The 23,835-nt window shown below is 43.1% G+C and overlaps 2 protein-coding genes across 21 annotated transcripts in view; one reads left to right on the forward strand and one right to left on the reverse strand.

The window, feature by feature from the left end:
* The window catches only part of UBAP2L (ubiquitin associated protein 2 like), a 51,680-nt gene extending 39,619 nt beyond the window's left edge, over positions 1-12,061 (reverse strand). For 12 of the 17 annotated variants that reach the window (XM_066262021.1, XM_066262020.1, XM_066262015.1 and 9 more), the window contains exons 1-4: positions 11,234-11,316; positions 7,163-7,292; positions 5,065-5,142; positions 4,006-4,116 (exon numbers count right to left, since the gene is read on the reverse strand). In XM_066262021.1, coding sequence (XP_066118118.1) covers positions 4,006-4,116; positions 5,065-5,142; positions 7,163-7,252 — 279 coding nt within the window. In that variant the 5' untranslated portion in view covers positions 7,253-7,292; positions 11,234-11,316. Of the gene's footprint in view, positions 1-4,005; positions 4,117-5,064; positions 5,143-7,162; positions 7,293-10,879; positions 10,902-11,147; positions 11,404-11,578; positions 11,601-12,039 lie in introns of those variants that run through there. The other 5 variants (XM_066262009.1, XM_066262011.1, XM_066262007.1 and 2 more) reach the window with 5 other exon arrangements.
* On the forward strand, positions 11,699-23,704 carry C2H1orf43 (chromosome 2 C1orf43 homolog). Of its 4 annotated transcripts, none has more exons than XM_066262026.1 (7): positions 11,705-11,942; positions 12,329-12,430; positions 18,561-18,708; positions 18,880-18,933; positions 20,216-20,382; positions 20,477-20,535; positions 23,035-23,704. In XM_066262026.1, the coding sequence occupies exons 1-7, from the start codon at positions 11,877-11,879 to the stop codon at positions 23,228-23,230; spliced, it is 792 nt and encodes a 263-aa protein (XP_066118123.1). In that variant the 5' UTR covers positions 11,705-11,876; the 3' UTR covers positions 23,231-23,704. The 4 variants fall into 4 exon arrangements, with proteins under 4 accessions (XP_066118126.1, XP_066118127.1, XP_066118123.1 ...); XM_066262027.1 differs by having other exon boundaries at positions 11,707-11,942; positions 18,561-18,678; XM_066262029.1 differs by lacking the exon at positions 12,329-12,430 and having other exon boundaries at positions 11,699-11,942.
* Positions 23,705-23,835: the final 131 nt, after the last annotated feature.

The following is a 23,835-nucleotide window of genomic DNA, read 5'->3' on the forward strand; positions in this document are numbered from 1 at the left end:
GGATCTTGATAACATTATACGGAGTGAAATAAAAGTAAATCAGAAAAAAACAAGAACTGCAGGATTCCATACATTGGTGGGACATAAAAACGAGACTGAGAGACATGGACAAGAGTGTGGTGGTTGGGGGGGGGGAGGGCGGGGGGAGGGAAGGAGGGAGAGGGGGAGGGGAAAAGAAACTAGATAGAAGGTGACGGAGGACAATCTCTCTTTGGGTGATGGGTATGCAACAGAATTGAATGACAAGATAACCTGGACATGTTTTCTTTGGATATATGTACCCTAATTTATTGATGTCACCCCATTAAAATAAAAATTTATTTATAAAAAAAAAGAATTAAAAAAAAGTTATAATTTAAATAAAAAAAGATCCACGTAGGACTTGGCAGCTTCTTGTTGCCTACTCTTACAACACAAGCTGATTCTGAATTATAGCTAGTGGTTCATTTTATGCTCACAGAGGCTTCAATTCAGAAGTTATTGTAACCCTATAGCTAAATCTGCATCAGATATTCTGAAAAACAACTCAAAAAAAGCTCGATTTTAGAGTTTTTGCTAGTCTATCTCAAAACCTGGCAAGTTTCAGAAACCTGCCATCTTCTCCCTTTATGGTATACATCAGCTGCTGGCATTAGATCCCTTCCCCCCCCCCCACCAGATAACTTCTATAAGGAAATAGAACTACTATGATCTTCTCAAAGATACTTCCAGTTTTCTGATATAATCTTGCCCACCCAAATACATCTAACATCCCTACTAGCTGACTTTACTTTCCACTGATTTCATTAGTGGTTAGGTTTATTTGTGGCATAAGCCTACATTCTCCAGTTTATTTTCTTTTTTGGTATTCTGGAAGTTCATTCTTGAAGCACTAGGCAGAAGAGGCTGGAAAACGAAACAAAATATAACTTGTGCAAAAAAAATTAGACTTTAAAAAGCCTGAGTCCCACTTCTCCACCCCCCCACCCAAATCTTGAGACAATTATTCGAGAGTAAATTCAAAATGACCCAAAGGCACCATTATGACTGTCCAGGCAATAATGTTTTCTTTTTATTGTTTAGCGCAGTGGTTCTCAAAGTGTGCACCAGGGCGCACTGGTGTGCCCTAGAAGATTTCCAGGTGCATCCTATGGTATTCCAGAGAAATATGTGCCTGTTGGGGACCAAAAACCCAATAGGGTTTTTGGAGTTTAGATTTTGGGGGGACAGAGGTGTGAGGAATTGGCTGTAAGCTGACAGTCTGCCCAGCCTCCCACCTCACTTGCCTGATTAGGTTGCAAAAGGCTGTTAAGTTGTGGTGCTGGATTGTTTATACTACCCACCATGTTCCCTGGAAAGACTGGAGGCAAGTTTCTTCTAACTTTTAGTGTAAAGTTAAGATGATATGTATGGTGGGGGTTTTCTGCACTCAACACAAGAGTAAAAAGAGAGGAATTCTTCAATGTATTGACGAGGAAATGAGAGTTTGTCTTTTGAATATATGCCCAAACATTGAAGAAACTGCTAGGACACATCAGACTCATGTTTCTCATAAACACAAGAATGAAAAACTTAACACATATGCGCCGGGACCTGCCAAATTTACTAAATCTTACTAAGGATGTATCTATATATATAAAAAGATAACTTTGTTATTTTATTTTTAGCCCCTCTCTTTTATAAAGCATAACTCAAAAATTGTAACAAAAAATGTTTTTTAATATTAGAATAAATTTAATTTTGTCGTATTTATTTTGTTTACCATAAAAGCACTCTTAAACTTTATATTTTTTCTTTAATATTTGACTTATTATAACATATTTCTCAGAAATTTGTATATAGTGCGCCTACAATTATTTACAGGATATTAAAAGCGCCCCAACTTCAAAAAGTTTGAGAACCACTGATTTAGTGATTGATTTTAGAGAAACAGAAAGAGGAAGGGAGAGGGGAGGAAGAGAAAAAGGGGGGGAGGGAGAAGAAGAAAGAAAGAGAGCGAGAGAGAGAGAGAGAGAGAGAGAGAAAGAAAGAAAGGAAAAGAAAAGAAAAGAAAAGAAAAGAAAAAAGAAAAAATGAAGAAATTTCTTTGTTCCACTTAGTTGTACACTGTGCATTCATTAGTTGCTTCCAGTGTAGGCCCTGACCAGGGACTGAACCCACAACCTTGGCATTTCGGGATGATGCTCTAACTGACTGAGCAAACTGGCCAGAGTCAGAATAATTTTCAAATAAAATCTAACTAAAAATAATGTAAAATCTAACTAAGGACAACACTTTTTAAGAGGAAAAGCCACTAATTTAAATTCCATGATAAAAAGTTTTCCACCTTAAAAAAAAAAAGTTTTCGGCCTGGCCAGTTGGCTCAGTGGTAGAGCGTTGGCCTGGCGTGTAGAAGTCCCAGGTTCAATTCCCCGCCAGGGCACACAGGAGAAGCGCCCATCTGCTTCTCCACCCCTCCCCCTCTCCTTTCTCTCTGTCTCTCTCTTCCCCTCCCGCAGCCGAGGCTCCATTGGAGCAAAGATGGCCCAGGCGCTGGGGATGGCTCCTTGGCCTCTGCCCCAGGCGCTAGAGTGGTTCTGGTCGTGACAGAGCAACGCCCCGGAGGGGCAGAGCATCGCTCCCTGGTGGGCAGAGCGTCGACCCCTGGTGGGTGTGCCGGGTGGATCCCGGTCGGTCTGGCACATGCGGGAGTCTGTTTGACTGTCTCTCCCGGTTTCTAGCTTCAGAAAAATACACACACAAAAAAAATAAATACGTCGGCCTAGCGTGCGGAGGACCCGGGTTCGATTCCCGGCCAGGGCACACAGGAGAAGCGCCCATTTGCTTCTCCACCCCTCCGCCGCGCTTTCCTCTCTGTCTCTCTCTTCCCCTCCCGCAGCCAAGGCTCCATTGGAGCAAAGATGGCCCGGGCGCTGGGGATGGCTCTGTGGCCTCTGCCTCAGGCGCTAGAGTGGCTCTGGTCGCAACATGGCGACGCCCAGGATGGGCAGAGCGTCGCCCCTGGTGGGCGTGCCGGGTGGATCCCGGTCGGGCGCATGCGGGAGTCTGTCTGACTGTCTCTCCCTGTTTCCAGCTTCAGAAAGAAAAAAAATAAAAATAAAATAAATAAATAAATAAAAATGCTTCAATCCTAAAAAAAAAAAGTTTTCCACCATGATTTGCTATTGTCTCAAGGAACCTGACAAACCTCTAACATTTAGATCAAGTGACACTGTAAAATCAGTATGTTGATCACTCAAGGAATAAACTCTGGCTATCTATCCCAACCAAAAGTCCCCAGTGTATGACAACATAAATAATAAAAATGACATCAAAATGATACACTGCTCATTTAAAAAACATTCTCTACTAAGCACTGCAGAAACATCCCAAAGGTTAGTAAGGCAGAATCTCTGTTGCTAAGGCACTTACAATTTGGTACAATGATTAAGACAAGCACAAAAAAACACATGATTCTCTTTAAGTGGGAAGGAGAGAAAGAAGTGAAAGAAACTCTAAATTCTAGGGCAAGAGCTCCTCCAAGATATCCCTATATCATCTCCAGGATGGTCAACAGGTTGCAAAGTTTTCTTCTCGAATACCACAACAGAAGTAAATTCACATGATGGAAAGGTACTGGAAAAGGCTAAGCTGATACTGATGGGAATGTGCTGAAATCAGAATCCAGTAGTTTATAACTTTGCTCAATAGCAATAAAAAAGGTGAGCAGAAATCTTCCATGATTAGCAGCCAAGCTATAAAATGGTACCTCTAATTCAGACTAATCCAGTCCTAAAAACAGTCACTAGCCTAGAATGAATTAATTTATTCCAGGCCAATTAGAAGAGACTAATTTTGTTTTTCCTATTTATCATACATTAATTTTATGTATTTATACCTGGCAGCAACAATTTCCAAAGTAGTTTCCAGTTCTATTTGGAGAGGAAGCTACTCTACTTTAAGTTGAGTTACCCCATTTGCTATTTTTAGACTATTACTATCCTCAACCAGAGACCCACTTTCTAGAATACTTTATTAGCACTGTACCGTATCTGGGTTTCCTTCCAGGAGAACATTGATGGCTCTGTTGACATCTCCATTGCAGTCATGCAAAGCAATGACACATTCATCTTGATTCTTGCCTGTGATATCAATCAACTGAAAAAGAAACATCACAGTGATCATGAATAAGCCTGTACACCCCCAAAGAAAATAGGTAAAGAGAAAATACCACCTGAGTTTGAAAGAATCAGGTTTATAAAAGCAAAATAGCCCTGGCTGGTTGGCTCAGCGGTAGAGCGTCGGCCTAGCGTGCGGAGGACCGGGGTTCGATTCCCGGCCAGGGCACACAGGAGAAGCGCCCATTTGCTTCTCCACCCCTCCGCCGCGCTTTCCTCTCTGTCTCTCTCTTCCCCTCCCGCAGCCAAGGCTCCATTGGAGCAGAGATGGCCCGGGCGCTGGGGATGGCTCTGTGGCCTCTGCCTCAGGCGCTAGAGTGGCTCTGGTCGCAATATAGCGACGCCCAGGATGGGCAGAGCATCGCCCCCTGGGGGGCAGAGCACCGCCCCTGGTGGGCGTGCCGGGTGGATCCCGGTCGGGCGCATGCGGGAGTCTGTCTGTCTCTCCCTGTTTCCAGCTTCAGAAAAATGAAAAAAAAAAAAAAAAAGAAAAATAGGCAGAATTCTGGTATTCTAGTTCTAAAACCAAAATATCTGTGACCAAAAATGGGTCAAAAGAATTTATATACAAAGCAATCAAACAATACAGCTTCTAATAATCAAACCCCAAGACACACACAGAGGCTTCAGCATACCATGAATTTCTACATTTCACAGATGCCAAAATGGCTCAAAGTTGCTATAAATGGCATCAACAAAGGTATTCATTAAAGAACAGGTTAAAATTAAGATAAAACCTCTGAACAAGGTATGTGTCCAAAGGCGTACAGTAAATCAGACAATAAAAGCACTTATTTATTGGCTTAACCTAGAATTTTTCAGGTCATGACTCTTTTACTATCTATAGTAGGAGGTACCCTGGTAGGCATCTATGCATTAATCCTGATGTTTCTTCCCATAGCTTACAGCAAATTAGCAATACACTCACTTGTTTCACCTTTTCCTCAAAGTCAGCATCATTATGGTCCGAAATCATCTGTGCAAGTCGAATTTGTTCCGCAGTGGCCTGAGAATCCAGACAAGTTCAGAAAAGTATGATCAACAGAAAACAGTTTAAAGAAATAAGAGGGACCTATATAGTCAACAACATCCTTACCTCCCACCTCAATTTCCTTCTCCTTGTTATAAATAGCCAAGTAATAAAACACAATGACAAAAAAAAAAAGAGTAGAGCTGCCACTAATTTCACTATAATTTCTAAAAAAGCAGGAAACTTTTTTCATTTATGTTCACCATAAAGTTAAAGAGGCTTTCATATTGGGATCACAGCACCACTTTGAAACATCTGCACCTTAATTCACATTAATGTAGTTGCAAAGTCATGTGTAAACAAACCTTGTTCCTGTTTCTGCAATGACCAATGCCATCCTCTATTCCTAGGGCTGTCTGAGGATAAATAGGCTCAGCATACCTTTTGAGTATCCAGTATATGTTTATAAGATATCACAAATTTTACTGTCCCAATTGAGATACAAATCTACTTAAGTACTAAAATTCTGCTAGGAGTTCACTTGGAAGGAAAAGTCAAAGAAAAATGAATCAAGTTCTAGTATTACATAGTCAATTTACCTGACCGTAACCAAATGAAAAGTTAACTCACTCACATTAGATACCAACCAATTCCAAACTGGTAATAGAAAACATCATACTTAAACCAAACTTAAAAACTAAAACTAAAAAAAAAAACCCTATTAAACCTCAGTACCCGGAGGCTAATTTACTTCTTAAAACTGAGCAATTCTCGCCTGACCAGGTAGTGGTCAGGTAGAGTGTCAGCCTGGGACACAAAGGACCCAGGTTCAAAACGCCGAGGTCAACGGCTTGAGTGCGGGTCAACGGCTTAAGCATGGGATCATAGGACCCCATGGTCACTGGCTTAAGTCCAAAGGTTGCTGGCTTGAAGTTCAAGGTCACTGGCTTGAGCAAAGGGTTGCACCAGCTCTGCTGGTGCCGCCCCTCCCATCAAGGCACATATTAGAAAGTAATCAATGAACAACTAAGGTGCCGCAATGAAGAATTGATGCTTCTCATCTCTCTCCCTTCCTGTCTGTCTGTCACTATCTGTCCCTCTCTTTGTCTACCATAAAAAAACAAACAAACTGAACAATACTCTACGGTGTCTCACTTGTTAATTTTGAAAGAAAATTGTAAAGATGCTAACTCCTCATGGAAATGGAAATACAGATTAGGCTTCAATGAAACCAGAAAAGAAAGAAAGAAAAAAAAGGGAAAGAAAGTTAGGAAAAAGAAGAACAAAGGAAAGGTGGCAAGACAAAGGTGGGCCAGAGAGATGTCAAGGTAGAAGGTCTAAGGAATAAGAAATGTATTGCTAAAATCCAGATGAAACAAGGGAAATGTTATCTTAAGAGATCCAGAGCATAATAGCCATTCTTTCCAAGCCTCATAATTCAGTATTTAAAAAAATGGAAGGGCCCAGACCAGTTGGCTCAGTGGTGGAGCGTCGACTTGGCGTGCAGGAGTCCCGAGTTCGATTCCCGGCCAGGGCACACAGGAGAAGCGCCCATCTGCTTTTCCACCCCTCCCCCTCTCCTTCCTCTCTGTCTTTCTCTTCCCCTCCCTCAGCCAAGGCTCCATTGGAGCAAAAAGTTGGCCCGGGCACTGAGGATGGCTCTGTGGCCTCTGCCTCAGGCGCTAGAATGGCTCTGGTTGCAACATAGCAATGCCCCAGATGGGCAGAGCATCGCCCCCTGGTGGGCATGCCAGGTGGACCCCGGTCGGGCGCATGCAGGAGTCTGTCTGACTGCCTCTCCGTTTCCAACTTCAGAAAAATACCAAAAAAAAAAAAAAAAAAAAAAAAAAAAGGAAGCATATTACAGCATGTCATTAAGTTACCAGGCCCCAAATAAAATAAAAACAAACTCAAAGAATGGAAAATAAGAACCCAAATCAATAATCCAAAGCAAAGAATGATGCTATACTGAACAGAAACCAGAATCAACTAGCAAAAAAACAAAAAAATCAACCAGCAAGGCTACCCATGGATCCCTAACTCTTGGGTTCTTTACCTGTGGCCGCTGCTTGTGCTGTGTCTGGTTTTGGTTTTGAGGTTGTTCCCAGTTTCCCCGGGCTCGGTTAGTGCCCACCGACGTCATCATTTACAGTATATACAAATAACAGTATTTACAAAGTAGAATACTGAAAGATTAAAAAAAAGTTTAGATATTAAATGTGTGCAAAATGTTTTCAGCCTCTCTTTCATCAGCACCTTCACTGAACACTTTCATTTCTTCTAAGAAACAAACCAAGAGGATTCAACTGTTCATAAGACACATTTAGTTTGATAAATTCCTTACAGAACTACGGTTGTTAATCCATTTCTATATAATAAGAAATGTATAAAGCACATTGATAATTTAATTTTTTTTAAGTTATGGGCACAATTTGGTTACTAGTCCCCTATAAGCAGGTTTTGAGAAATTTTGCTATCTTGATAGTAAACAAAACAATGTTAATCAAGAGCCTTCTATATAGGTAAAACTATCTAAAGTACCTTTGACATAAAAAATGATAATCAAAGCCTGCAGGGATAAATATATAGTCTTCCAGAAAGAAAATCTATACTCCAAATTTAAAAAAATTTTAAATACTGTACTCAAACCACCTATGAAAACAGCCTTACCTGCCTTACAACGCTTTAACTTAAGTTGCATGTGACCTCCATCACTTGGAAAAGCACAAGCTCAAGTGTAGCCTCTTTCTCCTTTTAAGTTTCTATCTTTCAACATGTTGTGGGGCCTTCCATTGCCTTCCATAAGGCATGTATTAGCCCTGGTGACTTTGCCCACAATCTCAGTTCCCTAGATAATAACTTAAACACATTGCTTTTGCAGCTGCTTCTGTTGCTCTCCTAATCCACAATTTTAAGAAAACAGAATTACAATTACCCTCTAAAACTCACCTTAGTATACAGAAAATCCCAAATTTATTTCAAATCCCAATCATCTAGCACAAAGTTTTATTTGGAAGAAAGGGCTTCTGGGAAATCATTCTAAACTTGAGAAATTATTATAGGGCAAGATAACTGAGTTTTTAAAGAGACACAGAATACATAGAACCTTCCCCAAACCAGAATAGTTTTTGTTAAAATACTTCTAATAAGCAAAGCATGTATAGAATTTAAGTTCTCTTCATTCATACTTTGCTTTATAATATAAGCTCAGCTGCTGCACTTAGTCAACCAAGAAAATATTCACCATATATGATGGATTACTCAAAATAAGGTTATTTTGCACTGTTTTATTCCCTGCCAAAGAGTACAAATTTATACTTTTATGCTCTACATTTATAATGGTTAATACTTTATACAGGGTAATTCTAGATTGCTCAGAATACAGTGCTGGATTTGAGGGAGGGGCAAGGTGGACTCCTAAAGAAATATGCAAGGGTTATTAAGAAAGTAAATTCCACTATCTCTTCGGTCACAAACAAAACTGACTACCTTGTGGATAAATTCTTCAACCAGTTGGGTCAATAGGTTGCACAGTTGTGGGGTTTTTTTTTATGTAGTCATTAAGAATTAAAAATTCTACATCTTCTATCACCAAGATGTTTTAAGGGACTAATTTTAAACCATTTTTTAAACCGTTTTTACCTCTCCCCTACGTATGTGTGAGCACATAAAAACCTATTACTATTTCTAGATAGTACAGAATTATTTGCTAAACAGTAGTCCAGTTTCCCTGCTGGTATTACAGTCATTTATACATTTAATTTGCAACAAAAAAAAAAAATAGTGCTGACTAACCAAGTATCCCTGGATTCAAATAAAAGTGGGGAAAAAATGAGAGGAAAACTGTTATGCTTAATAACTGGTTCTAAGATGTAGTTTCTAATATGGGGATACCCAGTCCTGTAAGTTACAACTATTAACTGCTTTCTACTCCACATGATTTCAATTTGTGAGCATGATTTACACTACAGCTATGAACTACACGACTAGCTAGCTATATGGACTGCATATACTGTACCAATCAATGTAAATAAATTAAAAGTCATCTTGAAAGCCACATAATCACACAGGAAAAGGAGAAAAAAATCCTCCTGATCACTCCTGCTATTAATTTCTATTTTTCTCTTACAAATGCTTTGAAAAATGTGACTATGAAAATTTTACCACCTAGGTAGTAATACTGAGCAACAGGTAAGTGATCTGGGATGGATAAGTGGAGGGCACAGAATTAGCAGCCTTTTAGTAGCAAGTAGAGACACATACCCAGAGTTACCACAGTGGAGGTGAGGAATCTTGTTAAATACTCTTTCTTAAAAAAAAAATGTTTAAAGGAAAGAGGTGAGAAGTATTGGAGAACAAGGGACTGGTGTGGAAACAAATACAGATTTAAACACAGGAGTGCCTTTTGACCATTTTTTGAAAACCAGCTACTTAAAAAAATAGCCAGAGAAGTTTTACAGAAAAAAATTAATAACAAGTATTTATTGAGTATCTACTGTGTCCAGCACTTTAGGAAATACAAAAGTAATATGACTTGGTTGCTGCCCTCAGGGAGCTTACAATCTAATTTGAGAAACATTCAGAAACTCTGAAGCTTAATTGGGTAAGTAAGGTTTACTACCTCTAACAGAGCAACTAATTCCCCTATCGCTTCATCCCCTTCCCCATCAACTTGAATCTAATTTTTTAAATTTTAAGTACTCCCCAGTTAGGACATGTTTAACGAGGGGCTTTAAACATCAAAAACAAAACAGTATATTTTAAGGCCTTTCATCATTAGTTTACATGCCAAAAATACTTCCTGTTCACAACGGAAATAATTACTGGCAGGGTCTAATCTTTAAGGACAATGGTGTAGGATCTCAAAGCAATTTTATCAACCCATACACAACCAAAACGTATCAGTTCTCTACTAATGCTGGTTGTCACTGACCCTCATCACCTCCCAACAAGTTATATTACATCAAATAACCCCAAAGCAAGATATGGATGATGGGAGGTGGACGGGGAGAACACAAAAAAGGATTTCCACATCTAATAATCTGGGATAGTCAAAGGCAAAACACGGTAACAATAACGACAAAAACGCCTGTTACTGTGGTGTTTTTCTCTCCACAACATCCTACACCAGAGGTGGCTACATTTCAAGAACCGTGGAAAGGAGCAGCCTCTTATTTGTGACATCAGTTTGCAAGGCAAAATTAGGGACTGCCCACAGGGTGAAGGCTCTTAAGGAATTTGGAATTTCTGTCCCATTATGAAAAGAGTGAACAATATACCCCAGTGCTCTAATGACGTCCCTTAGGCGTAATGCACCCGATGGGGGCCTCCATGTCCCGCTTCCCAAATAACATCATGATTGTTAGGGGTACCCCAAACTACAGCATGGACAACAGAAAGCTAAAGACAGCAGCAAAAAATATATTCCAAGAGCTGGGGCGGTGAGAAAGAAAGAAGGGCAATAACAGGAGCTGACAAAGAAGCTTGAAACGAAGAGAGGACGCAAGCCCACGCGTGGAGGATGGGAGGTCCACCCCGCTCAGCGGCGCCACATCTCTTCCTTACCTCCCACCCGGAACAATTTAATCCCCTGCACTCCAAAGTGAGGGCCACATGGGGGAGTTTGGGGCAACTCCACCCCATCACCCTCCCTCCCGTCCACCACCCCCAAACCAGACCGGATCCCGATCAGAAGAGGCCCACAGAGGGTGGAAAAAGGAGGAGGCCCCCTCGTCTTCTCCACAGGCACCAGCCGGGACGGAGAGGGCCCTACCTCAGGCGGGGCACAGGCCTCGCTCGCTCACGCTTTCTCGCTCTCCCCCACCTCAGGATCTAGCCGCATGCCCCCCCCTCCGGCTGCCCCAAGCCCCGCCCGGCCACGCTCCCAAATCGAGGCCCCGGCTCTGGTGAGGCCCACTAGGCCGCGAACCCAACCATAAACAAAACCTCCGGCGGCCGATGTGGGGGGGTAGCCAGGGTTCGCACGACTGGGGGAGGGTGTACAGTGGGGGAACACACAGTGCGGGGGGGTGGTGGCCTACCAAGGGAGGGGGACGCGGCAAGGGTAGAGGAGAGAGGAGGGAGGGTAAAAGGGGGATCGCGGATTTAAAGGGGCCGCGGACAATACCCGGCCCCGCCGCGCTGCCGCTGCCGCTGCCGCCGCCAACGCCGCTGCGCTCCCAACTTTACCTCAGTCTCCTCCACACTGACACCCGGGCCGCGCCGCCCCTGTCACGTGATATAAGGTTCCCTCCTCCCCGCCCCCATCCCTCCTTTTCCTTCTCGCGCTCGCTCTCGCATCTACCCCCTCCCACTTGCCTTCCTGCGTCCCCCAGCACGTGACGCAAAAGGGGCGCGCACGCAAACGTGCGCGTGCCGCTTCGCCACGAGACACCTCACTCCGGCCCTGACCGCCCGCCCCACCCCATCCCCCGCCTCCTCCACGGCGGCCACACCCCACCACGTGACGTACGGGTGGCCTTCGCTTCCTCTTACTGGCGTAGTTCCGCATCTCCGCGCTCGGCGCTCCCGGTTGCCATTGCGTGTCTAAGTCACGTGTTGGGGGAAGCGGGAAGCAGTCGTTCTTCTTTCCCTGTTCTCCCCCTCCCCCATCCGCCATGTTTTCTGGTTGGGTCAGTCTTGGACTTTCCCCGTAGGGAAATGGCCGGGGAGCTTCAGGGAACCCAGGCGCCATTGCCTCGGAGGAGCCCGGGCTGACGAGGCAGGGCAGCCGGGTAAACCGGAGCAGTTCTGCGCGGGGTGGGGAGGCCATGGCGTCCAGCAGTAACTGGCTGTCGGGGGTGAATGTCGTGCTGGTGATGGCCTACGGGAGCCTGGTGAGGAGATTCCCCTACCCCATTCCTGCCGTTGCCTGTGACCCATTAGAGCCCCTCCTGGTGATCAGATCCCTGTCCTCATTCTCCGCCCACTCACCTGCGCTTTTTCTGGGTTTTGACTCCTATCCCAAGAGTACCTGGGAGCATAAGTCACCGGCTCGCACTGCCCCGCCCCTGCCTCCCTCTGAACCCTGAGAAACAGGCAGTCCACGGCGCCGGGCTACCGGCTTCCTTTTAACCACCCCATTTCTGATGGCCTTGCTGCCCAAAGTTATACTCCGGAAGCCTCCCCGAAGAGCCTGAATCTGGAGATGTGAAATGAAGGCATGCCTTTTTTTTCCTCCACTGTCTTTATTTAAGATTCTTCTCTCATATCTTTTGGACAGGTGTTTGTACTGCTATTTATTTTTGTGAAGAGGCAAATCATGCGCTTTGCAATGAAATCCCGAAGGGGACCTCACGTCCCCGTGGGACACAATGCCCCCAAGGTAGGTCCTTAAGGCACTAGACAGACGTGGTTTTCCAGATCTGTTAGGGCCCAGAATGAGATTTCCTTTGCCTTTAGAAATGACGTTAAGCCCCTTAACCACGTGCTTTACCTTAGTGGATTGAGCAGTAACAGTCAGCTTCGGGCCTGGTTTTCCCGCGCACTGCTGTGGCACATCATGTAACTTACCCAGGAACTTCAGTTTTTGCATTTGCAGAATGAAGGGCTTGAATTAAAACCCCAAACTTTTGTATTAAGGTGTTTCCCAGTGCAACTCAAACTAGCTAGTGTTTTCTATTTGTTTGGTTTTTTAAATTTTGTTTTAGGATGGGGTTAGGGTGTTTAAAATTAGCCCCAGCACAATGAGGAGAGTTGCCTTAACAGAACTTGAGATTTATAAAGGCTCCGTAAAGTCACGTAGTTTCAACATTCACCGTAGAAACTGAAACCTAAGAAAATGAAAGTTTACCCATAGACATTTAAGAAAGTAGATAAACAAGTGGTCTCTGTCTACATTCTCTTAAATAATTGCCTTTCTTTCTTTGGCCTAGTTATTTATCTACTGGTGAAATTTTATCTTTATCCAAAACCTCTTTCCTGAGTTCCATATTTGCTATCCCACTGCCCAACACTTAGATGCCTGATAGGCATGTCACACTGAATATGTCTAAATCAGAGCTCTTGATAACCTATACCACCCCTATCCAACTGTTTTTCTCTTCCACTTCTGGGTGAAAGGGTCTTGTTGCCTTTACCAACCTACCTTTGTATGGTTCTCCCTTGATCACTGGGAGCCAGCTACTGTGGTTTAATTTCCCACTTTTACATGTACTGTTACTGTGACCTAGAATGATCTTCTGCTGGTCTTCATTTGAGTAGCACGTTTGATATTAGATCTTAGTTTAAATATTATTTCCTCCAAAGAGGAGTGCTTATTACCTATTTAAAATGGGTCTTCTTCGTTTTCTCATTCGTCTCCAGGTTTTTTCTATATAGCATTTTATCACAAATTTTCACTTAGGTTTGATTTTCTATTTGTTAATGTCTCTCTCTTCCACTACACTGTAAGCTTCAAGAATGCAGGCATCATACCAGTTTTGTTCACTGTCAAGCCAGGGCATACGCATGTTAGGTACTCTTTTTTTAATTTAAGTGTAAAGCAGGTTAGTGGGAAAGCTAGAGCTAGTACACAACTCTAAACTCCTAGACCAGTGCTATTCATTAACCAGTGTTGGTAGTCCTCAACTCCTTGTTCTTTGCTAATATATTTAATGGGAAACCTCAAGGAAGATGCCATGGCCAGAAACATCAACAGTGCTCCTTCCACATTGCCTCAGTTCTCCAAATGCCTATTGCCTCCCATAAGAGGGATATAGGATTAGCTTCCAGAATATCATGAGCCAATCAAAACTATTAGGAACCTCCTGGACTAGATGAAATTAAGGGTTTTTTTGCTTTTAAAAATTCTCTTACCTAATTTCTCATCCATTGTGGGTAGAAGTAAAAATTAGTTGAACCACTGTAGAAAATAACTGGGTATTATCTAGTAAGATTGCATATGTACCTAATGCACATCCCACTTCTACCATAGAGAAACTAATTTTTGCTTGTGTACCAGAAGAAATGTAGAAGATTATTCATAGCAGCATGGTTTGTAGTACTTAAAAATATTGTTAATCCAAATGTCTACTTGAAAGTAGCTATATAATTATATATTTGTATTCTGGAATACTATGAGAAGGAAAGCAAAGTTCTGGGGGTCGTTGGGTTACACAACAGTTCTGTTCCTACAACAGTGATGTAACCCGGATTTTGGTGTAAGTGAAAACATACCCTAGCCTAAGTCACTTATCTATCCTATCACAGTTGTAAAACCATAATCTAAAACAGGGGTAGTCAACCTTTTTATGCCTACTGCCCACTTTTGTATCTCTGTTAGTAAAATTTTCTAACTGCCCACTGGTTCCACAGTAATGGTGATTTATAAAGTAGGGAAGTAACTTTACTTTATAAAATTTATAAAGCAGAGTTATATATAATAATAATTACTTACCAAGTACTTTATGTCAGATTTTTGCTAAGTTTGGCAGAATAAATCTTTATAAAACAACTTACTATAGTTAAATCTATCTTTTTATTTATACTTTGGTTGCTCCGCTACCGCCCACTGTGAAAGCTGGAACGCCCGCTAGTGGGCGGTAGGGACCAGGTTGACTACCACTGATCTAGAACATAAAAACATAAACATACCGCTTTACTGCATATTCTACCGAGTGCAACCAAACTAGTTTGCCCATCTAGTCTGTAAGTACGATGCTAAGAGTGTAAGCCAAAACACGGCTCAAATTTTTTAAGTTAGTTTGTTTTTTGTTGTTGTTGTTGTTGTTTTTTGTATTTTTCTGAAGTTGGAACGGGGAGGCAATCAGACGGACTCCCGCATGCGCCCAACCGGGATCCACCTGGCATGCCCACCAGGGGGCGATGCTCTGCTCCTCTGGGGCGTTGCTCTGTTGCATCCAGAGCCATTCTAGTGCCTGAGGCAGAGACCACAGAGCCATCCTCAGCGCCCGGGCCAACTTTGCTCCAATGGAGCCTCGCTGCAGGAGGGGAAGAGACAGACAGAGAGGAAGGAGGGGGGGAGGGATGGAGAAGCAGATGGGCACTTCTCCTGTGTGCCCTGGCCGGGAATCGAACCCAGGACTCCTGCACGCCAGGCCGACACTCTACCACTGAGCCAAACCATCCAGGGCCTCTTTTTTAAGTTTTTATGGGAGTGAGCGTTGTAAATTTGAAACATCGTATGTTTAGACTGTTGTAACCTGAGGGCCCCTTGTACAGATAAATACATGAACACAAATGAATCTCCAAATATTATGAATGTAAGGTGCAAAAGTGAATGAATCTCCAAAAATCCTGAATGAAGGAAAGCCATTCTCAAAAGAATACGCACAATATGATTCCATTCCATTTATGTGAAATTCTAGAACAGGCAGAGCTATGTTGATGGAAAGCATATCAATGTTATCCAGCAGGGGAGGTTGATTCCAAAAGGGTATGAAGAACATTTTGGGGTGATGGAAATGTTCTATACCTTGATTGGAATGGTGGTTGAGTATATTTGTCAAAACTTGACAGTCTGCACACTTTTTTTTTTTTAAGTGAGAGGAGGCGAGATAGACTCCCACATGTGCCGCAACCCGAATCTACCTGTCAACCCTCATCTGGGGTGATGCTCAAATCAACTGAGCTATCCTCAGTGCCCAGGACACTCGAACCAATCGAGCCAGTATGAGAGGGGAAGAGAGAGAGAAGGGGGACAGGGAGGGGAAGAGAAGCAGTTGGTCGATTGTCATGTATACCCTGACCAGGGATCAAACCCAGGGTCAACGCTCTATGCACTGAGCAAATGGACTGGGGCCAACAGTCTATACACTTAAGATGGATGCATTGTATTGGGTGTAAATTCACTCTCAATAAGGGCTACTTAAAATTTTAAAACAGGTTATAGAGGAATTCAAAAAGTTTTTCCATTTGTATAAAGTTCAAAACCAGGCAAAGTTAACTTGTTTCAGGTGACATGATAAAACTGAGGAAAATGAAGACTTGCAAATCAAAATTGAGGGTTGTATTCAATCAGAGATGGGCACACAAGGCTTCAAAGTCATGGTAATATTCCATTTCATAAACTGGATAGGCAGTGCAGGTGTTCATCTTAGTGATTTTATAACTGTTTAAACTGTACATATATGTGTTCTGTGTATGATATATTTCACATGGAAGTTTATAAAAAGTGACAACAAAACTTGCTGGGGCTCTGGCAACCCTCTTAAAAGAGATGAATATGAAACTTAACTGGTTGCTTCTGGATAAATGAAGGCTGACACAGTACCTTTTTAAATTTTTGTACCATGTATGTGAAATACCTACTTAAAAATTAAATATGCTCTAAAAGAAAGCCTCTAGAAGTCCTGTGGTCCATAGATAGGATAGTCCCCAACTTATTATAAGCCATATACAGACCTCCGTACAGATTTTTAGAGTAGATAATGACTTCCAATTGCTATTTTTTTTTTCCCCAGCCCAGAAAGTTCTTTATAACAACCAGGAGTCCTCTGAATCCAACTAAAAGTCAGAAGTAAAGTTGATGCACCTGATGGGTGGGGTGGTGGCTCTTCAACCTGGGATGCTGGGGTCCCAAGTTTGAAAACCCAGGTTACTAGTTTGCGTGTGGGATCAATAACATGCCCCAAGGTCTCTGGCTTAGCTTGAGTCCCCTGATCAAGTATGAGAATCAGTCAGTGAACAACTAAAGTAATGCAATAGGATACTGCTCATCTGTTTCTCCCTGTCTTGCTCAAAAAGAAAGAAAGAAATAATCTGGCTGGTGGTGGCACAGTGGATAGAGTGCTGAGCTGTGATACTGCGGTCCCAGGTTTGAGACCCTGAGGTCACCAACTTGAGCACAGGCTCACCATCTTGAGTGTGGTGTCCCTGACTTGAGCATAAAATCTTCTAAATGATCCCATGGTTGCTGGCTTGAAGCACAAGGTCACTGGCTGAATTGGAGCCCCCCTGTCAAAGCACATATGAAAGCAATCAACAACTAAAGTGACACAACTACGAGGTGATGCTTCTCGTCTCCCTGTCCTGCTTGTTAAAAATAAGGAAAAGAAATAATGTTGATGCTGTAGAGCTGGCAGGCTAAAAGATCTGGCTTAGTGGCTCAGTGGATAGAGTGTCATCCCAGCTTGCCAAGGTTCTGGGTTCAATTCCCGTCAGGGCACATTTGAGAAGCAACCAGCAAAGGAACAACAGGTTGATATTTCTTCGTCCCCTTCTCAAATCAATGGGGGGTTGTTTTTTTTAAGATTTTATTTATTGCCTGACCAGGTGATGGTACAGTGGATAGAGCATCAGACTGGGATGCAGAGGACCCAGGTTCAAGACCCCGAGGTCGCCAGCTTGGGCCCAAGGTCGCTGGCTTGAGCAGGGGGTTACTCGGTCTGCTAAAGGCCCATGGTCAAGGCACATGAGAAAGTAATCAATAAACAACTAAGGTGTTGCAACAAAAAACTGATGATTGATGCTTCTCATCTCTCACCGTTCCTGTCTGTCTGTCTCCCTATCCCCCTCTCTGACTCTGTCTCTATTTAAAAAAATTTTTTTTAATTAAAAAAAAAAAAAGATTTTATTTATTGATTTTACAGATGGTTGGGGATGGGGGAACAAGAACTATCTGCTCATAGTTGCTTCACTTTAATTTTTCATTGATCACCTGTTGTATATGCCTTGACTGTGCAAGCCCAGGGTTTTGAACCAATGACCTCAGCATTCCAGGTTGACATTCTATCCACTGCACTACTACAAGCCAGTCATGGAAAAATGTAAATATATATATATATATCTAAGAGATACATAATTTGGAGAAGTTCTTAAAGAACCCAATTCTTTTTTTTTTTTTAGATTTTATTTATTGATTTTAGGCAGAAGACATCAACTCATAGTATTTGTTTCTCATCTGTGCCTTGATCGAGCAAGCCCAGGGTTTTGAACCAGTGACCTCAGTGTTCCAAGTTGATGCTTTATCTAGTGCGCCACTACAGGCTAGGCCCAATCCTATTTTTAAATTCTTTTTTATTTTTTTAATTTAAATTATTTTTGAGTTTTAGATAGAAAAGAAGGAGAAGAGATTGATTTGTTGTTCCAACTATGCTTTCAATGGTTGATTCAGGTATGTGCCCTGACGGGATATAACCTGCAACCTTGGTGTATGAGGACAATGCACTATCCAACTGAGCTGCCTGGCCATGGCTAATTTTTATCTATTGATTTTTGTGAGAAAGAGAAACCTGCTGCTTTGCCCATCCATGCATTCAGTGGTTGTCTCATACATGCTGACCAGGGATCAAACCCACAATCCTGGCGCACCTGGACCACATTCCAACCAATTAAGCTACCTGGCCAGGGCCTATTTTTAAATTCTTGAGTCTTATCTTGCAATTTCATTAGTCAAATAAACAGTTTCTGTGCTTCCATTGTCTTGGTTGCTGCTTTGCTCTGCTGTATTTCCAGATTGATGGAAAGCAGAGTACAGGGCAAGTGATTATATATTTTTTTTTCTATGTAAACAGGACTTAAAAGAGGAGATTGATATTCGACTATCCAAGGTTCAGGATATCAAGTATGAGCCTCAGCTCCTTGCAGATGATGATGCAAGACTACTACAGCTGGAAACCCAGGGAAATCAGAGTATGTGGCATGCTCTTAGAGAACACTTGAGTGAGCAAGTTCAGAATTCCTTTACTCTCAGAGTTGTAACATGGCTGCTGGCAAACCAGCAACTGTGGCTCCTCTGTTTTTGGGCATATGACATGTGAGGAGGCAGTTTATTAGCTTGTTGGAGTTCAGAGACCTTAAGGGGTTATATCTGAGACCACTCTTTCTCAACAGATTGCTACAACTATTTATACAGGATGAAAGCTCTGGATGCCATCCGTGCCTCTGGTAAGGGCTACTTGACTGGCCATTTGGGATTCTGAAAACTCTTTTGGGGAAGAGAGGGAGGAACCCACTTTATGTATGTTAAGAGTTTGTCCTTCTGCACTACCCCTGGCTAGTAGGAATTTCGAGAGTACTGGGTGGCTATTTTGCATACAAAAATGATGTAGGCAAATTATTTTTTCTCAGAAGAGTCTGGATTTTTTTTTCCTTTTTTTTTTTAAATGGATTTTTAGAGAGAGAAGGGAGAGAGAAACATCAATTTGTTGTTCCACTTATTATGCATTCGTTGGTTTATTTTGATTTTTTTTTTTTTTCCCTGAAGCTGGAAACGGGGAGAGACAGTCAGACAGACTCCCGCATGTGCCCGACCGGGATCCACCCGGCATGCCCACCAGGGGGCGATGCTCTGCCCCTCTGGGACGTTGGTCTGTTGCGCGACCAGAGCCACTCTAGCGCCTGGGGCAGAGGCCAAGGAGCCATCCCCAGCGCCTGGGCCATCTTTGCTCCAATGGAGCCTCACTGCGGGAGGGGAAGAGAGAGACAGAGGAAGGAGAGGGGGAGGGTTGGAGAAGCAGATGGGCGCCTCTCCTATGTGCCCTGGCCGGGAATCGAACCTGGGACCCTTCGCACGCCAGGCCGATGCTCTACCACTGAGCCAACCAGCCAGGGCCTCGTTGGTTGATTTTTTTAAATGAGAGAGATAGGGACAGACAGACAGGAAGGGAGAGAGATGAGAATCATCAATTAGTAGTCGAATCACTAGTTGTTCATTGATTGCTTCTTATACGTGCCTTGACCAGGAGGCACAAGCTGAGCCAGTGACCTCTTGCTCAAGCCAGCGATCATGGGATCACATGGATGATCCCACGCCCAAGCCGGCAACATTGGGGTTTTGAGCCTCGGACCTCAGCATCCCAGGTCAACACTCTGTCCACTGTGCCACCACCAGCCAAGCTGAACATTTTTAATTCTATGACTATTGTCTTATGTACTCTCTCTCTACCAAAATATAGTATATACGTTAAAGCCAGGATGGGTAAGTAGGTGGGTAAATAGGATGAAGACACTATTGTGTATAATTGGTATGGCTTAGTTGTGATGCCACCACCAAATGACTGAACTCAGACATAGCTGAGCTGTGTCTTAATTCTTAAGAATCTCTGGTCTTCTTAATTTAGAATTTCTCTCCAACTCATTCATTGAACCCATTTCTAAGTCTGGGAAATGAGCTAGAAAGACTAACAAATCGGAGATGGGATATCATTGTGCTATTTTATCTCCTCAGAGATCCCATTTTATGCTGACGGCCGGCATCCCCGTTCCTTAATGGGCAAGAATTTTCGCTCCTACCTGCTAGATCTTCGAAACACTAGTACTCCTTTCAAAGGTGTACGCAAAGCCCTCATCGATACCCTGCTGGATGGCTATGAGACGGCCCGTTACGGGACAGGGGTAAGCTGGATGACCCTGTACTTTTTCCTCCAAGGTACTAAAGGGATCTCAAGACTGAAAAATAGATCTTTACTCTTTCTTCCTTTTTCCTCAGGTATTTGGCCAGAAAGAGTACCTGCGCTATCAGGAGGCCCTGACTGAGCTGGCCACAGTGTGAGTTTAGAAGGGAACATGTCAAAGGGGACTGATTAGAGAATATAGTAGTGCTGGACTGTTTCCACAGTGAGATGGCCTTCATAAAGCAATGTGAACAATATCCTAACATAAGAGTTGTCACATTAGAAAGCAGATGCTGCCTTATAAGCTAGTAAGAGAAGCTTCTCCTTTTTTGTGCACCATTTTTTTTTTCTTGAGTTTTTTGTTTTTGTTTTTTTCTTTTTTGGTCCAGCTCAGTAACATGTCAGAAAAAGAAATAAAGTTTTTCAATGCGTAGAGATTCCTTCTCTTCCAGGGTCCCAGTGTCCTCCTTCAGTGTCTTGGTCTGATAAAAATAAGAATTAAATGCCACCCATTTTCATTACTATTGTACTTTAAGCATTAGAAACCATTTCTGAAACAAAGGATATCACTAGAGAGTCAGCAGGTGAATATTTGTGTTATAAGAGAGGAATCGTGACTTGTCTGGGAATGTTTTGAATATATACTAATATAGTTTCAGTATGTTGTCTATGCAAATGTTAAAATGAAATGGTAAAAAAGGAAAGCCAATCTAGAATAAGAAGTTAACAGCCGTGAAAAGAAATAATACATCTGTTTTCTGCTATGTTGAATATGGATCATTCTCAAACAATAAGGGGTATGTCTGTCCTGTCTTCTCTCTGTCCCTAAAAATAAACTATCTTGTTCCTGAAGATAAAAAGTCCTAGTAAAAACTATTTACAATGGTAATGAAAATGAACATGTGGAGAGAATGGAAAAGATTTGGTCTAGGAGTCAGGCAGGAGGCCTGTTCAAAATCGTTCGTTTTTGGCCCTGGCTGGTTGGCTCAGCGGTAGAGCGTCTGCCTGGCGTGCGGGGGACCCGGGTTCAATTCCCAGCCAGGGCACATAGGAGAGGCGCCCATTTGCTTCTCCACCCCACCCCCCTCTTTCCTCTCTGTCTCTCTCTTCCCCTCCCGCAGCCGGGGCTCCATTGGAGCAGGGATGGCCCGGGCGCTGGGGATGGCTCCTTGACCTCTGCCCCAGGCGCTGGAGTGGCTCTGGTCACGGCAGAGCGACGCCCCGGAGGGGGCAGGGCGTCGCCCCCTGGTGGGCGGAGCGTCGCCCCTGGTGGGCTTGCCGGGTGGATCCCGGTCGGCGCATGCGGGAGTCTGACTGTCTCTCCCCGTTTCCAGCTTCAGAGAAGTACAAAAACAAAAAAAAATCGTTCGTTTTTGAAAGACAAATACTGTATGATTCCACTTATTTAAGATACCCAGACTAATCAAATCTATAGAGATAGAAAGTAGAATGGTAGTTGCCAAGTACTGAAGGGAAGGGGGAATTGGGAGTTGTTTAATAGAGAATTTGTTAGTAAGCTGAAAAGAATTCTGGAGGTTGGTTGCACAGCAGTGTAAATGTACTTAACACTAAAGTGTAAACATTTTTAAATAGTTAAGATCGTAAATTTTGTTTTACTACAATTTTTTCAAAAACATAGTCTCTGATTTCTAGCTTTTAGAAAGTTTCAAAGGGTATAGTGAAAATACATAGTTACAGGATCTGAAATCTGACAAACTTAAGTTTGAATCCCAGCTTTCTGCACTTACTAGCTTTGTGACCTCAAGCAAGTTACTTAATGAACCCTCAGTTTTCTAATCTGCAAAATGAGGATGATACCACCATCTAGGAATATTGGGATGTTAATAAATTAGATTTTGGGAAAGTACCAAGTTTAATGTCCTAATATGTGATAAGTACTCAATGGTTACTTTTATTCATGTTGTTTGATATTCCATTTTCAAGGGGCTCTCTCTGGACTGGGAGTATATTAGTAGTATACATACATCAGGACTCAGCAGAATTAAGTTTTGTTTTTTTGTTTTTTGTTTTTTTTTTCCATTTTTCTGAAGCTGGAAACAGGGAGAGACAGTCAGACTCCCGCATGCGCCCGACCGGGATCCACCCGGCACGCCCACCAGGGGCGACGCTCTGCCCACCAGGGGGCGATGCTCTGCCCATCCTGGGCGTCGCCATATTGCGACCAGAGCCACTCTAGCGCCTGAGGCAGAGGCCACAGAGCCATCCCCAGCGCCCGGGCCATCTTTGCTCCAATGGAGCCTTGGCTGCGGGAGGGGAAGAGAGAGACAGAGAGGAAAGCGCGGCGGAGGGGTGGAGAAGCAAATGGGCGCTTCTCCTGTGTGCCCTGGCCGGGAATCGAACCCGGGTCCTCCGCACGCTAGGCCGACGCTCTACCGCTGAGCCAACCGGCCAGGGCTAGTTTTCTTTAAGCATAGCAAAATGAAAAGGTTGGGCCAGAGGCAGGGACTCAGTGGGAAAATTGGTTTCTGTGATATTTCTAATCTATCAGATGGGATTTTAGTAACTAGTTTATAAAATGGAAATGGGATAAAGAGCATTTGTGGCTAATGCTACATTTATAGTATGGATGAGCCTTGGATCATATTTTTCCATTAGTCCTCATTGTCTATGACCTGCCCTCTCTATTCTTCAGGGTCAAAGCACGAAGTGGAAGCTCTCAGCGACAACATCAGTCAGCAGCTAAAGACCTAACCCAGTCTCCTGAAGTTTCACCAACAACCATCCAAGTGACATACCTCCCCTCCAGTCAGAAGAGTAAACGTGCCAAGCACTTCCTTGAATTGAAGAGCTTTAAGGACAACTATAATACACTGGAGAGTACTCTGTGATGGTGCTGAAGGACTGTTGCTCTTGATGTTGCTAGAGACTGCATTGTACTTGCCAGGTGTCACTCAGGCCATCTGGCTCAGCAAGCCCAGACTGGATCAGCTGAAACTCCCAGTCGTGTCCAGAGCTCTTAGAGCTCATGCCTAGAGGATCATTCTCCAAACCTTTCCTATGGCCAGTTTCAAAACATCAGTTAAGACTATTTTCCCAAGCACTGGCCAGGTAGCCCAGTTTGTTAGAGCATCGTCCCAATACATCCAAGCTTCTGGGTTTGATACCGGGTCAGGGCACATACAAGAATCAACTAATGAATGAACAAATTAATGTTTCTCTCCCCCTTCCTCCTTCTCCTCCCTTTCCTTCCCCCACCTCTACTTCCCTCTATTCCTTCCTCTCTCCCTTTCCCTCCTTTCCCCTTTCATCTCTCCCTAAAATCAATTTTTTAAAATAGACTATTTTCCCTTGGTATCAGTTTATTTTTCTGGGGTTGAATTCATATGTTTTTTTCTGAACATTTCTCAAAGCCTCCTTAAAAACCCTCACTTCGACTTGACCAGGTAGTGGTGCAGTGGGTAGAGTGTCGACCTGGGACCCTGAGGACCCAGGT

The sequence above is a fragment of the Saccopteryx bilineata genome, chromosome 2 (genome assembly GCF_036850765.1).
Source record: "Saccopteryx bilineata isolate mSacBil1 chromosome 2, mSacBil1_pri_phased_curated, whole genome shotgun sequence".
In the NCBI taxonomy this organism is placed as follows: domain Eukaryota; kingdom Metazoa; phylum Chordata; class Mammalia; order Chiroptera; family Emballonuridae; genus Saccopteryx; species Saccopteryx bilineata.

Bases quoted from the DNA above. Each gene is read 5' to 3' on its own strand.
- C2H1orf43 (XM_066262026.1), top strand. From the start codon at position 11,877: ATGGCGTCCAGCAGTAACTGGCTGTCGGGGGTGAATGTCGTGCTGGTG. The intron at 18,709-18,879 runs GTGAGCAAGTTC...CTTTCTCAACAG, and splicing joins TGCTCTTAGAGAACACTTGA to ATTGCTACAACTATTTATAC. The intron at 18,934-20,215 runs GTAAGGGCTACT...TTATCTCCTCAG, and splicing joins GGATGCCATCCGTGCCTCTG to AGATCCCATTTTATGCTGAC.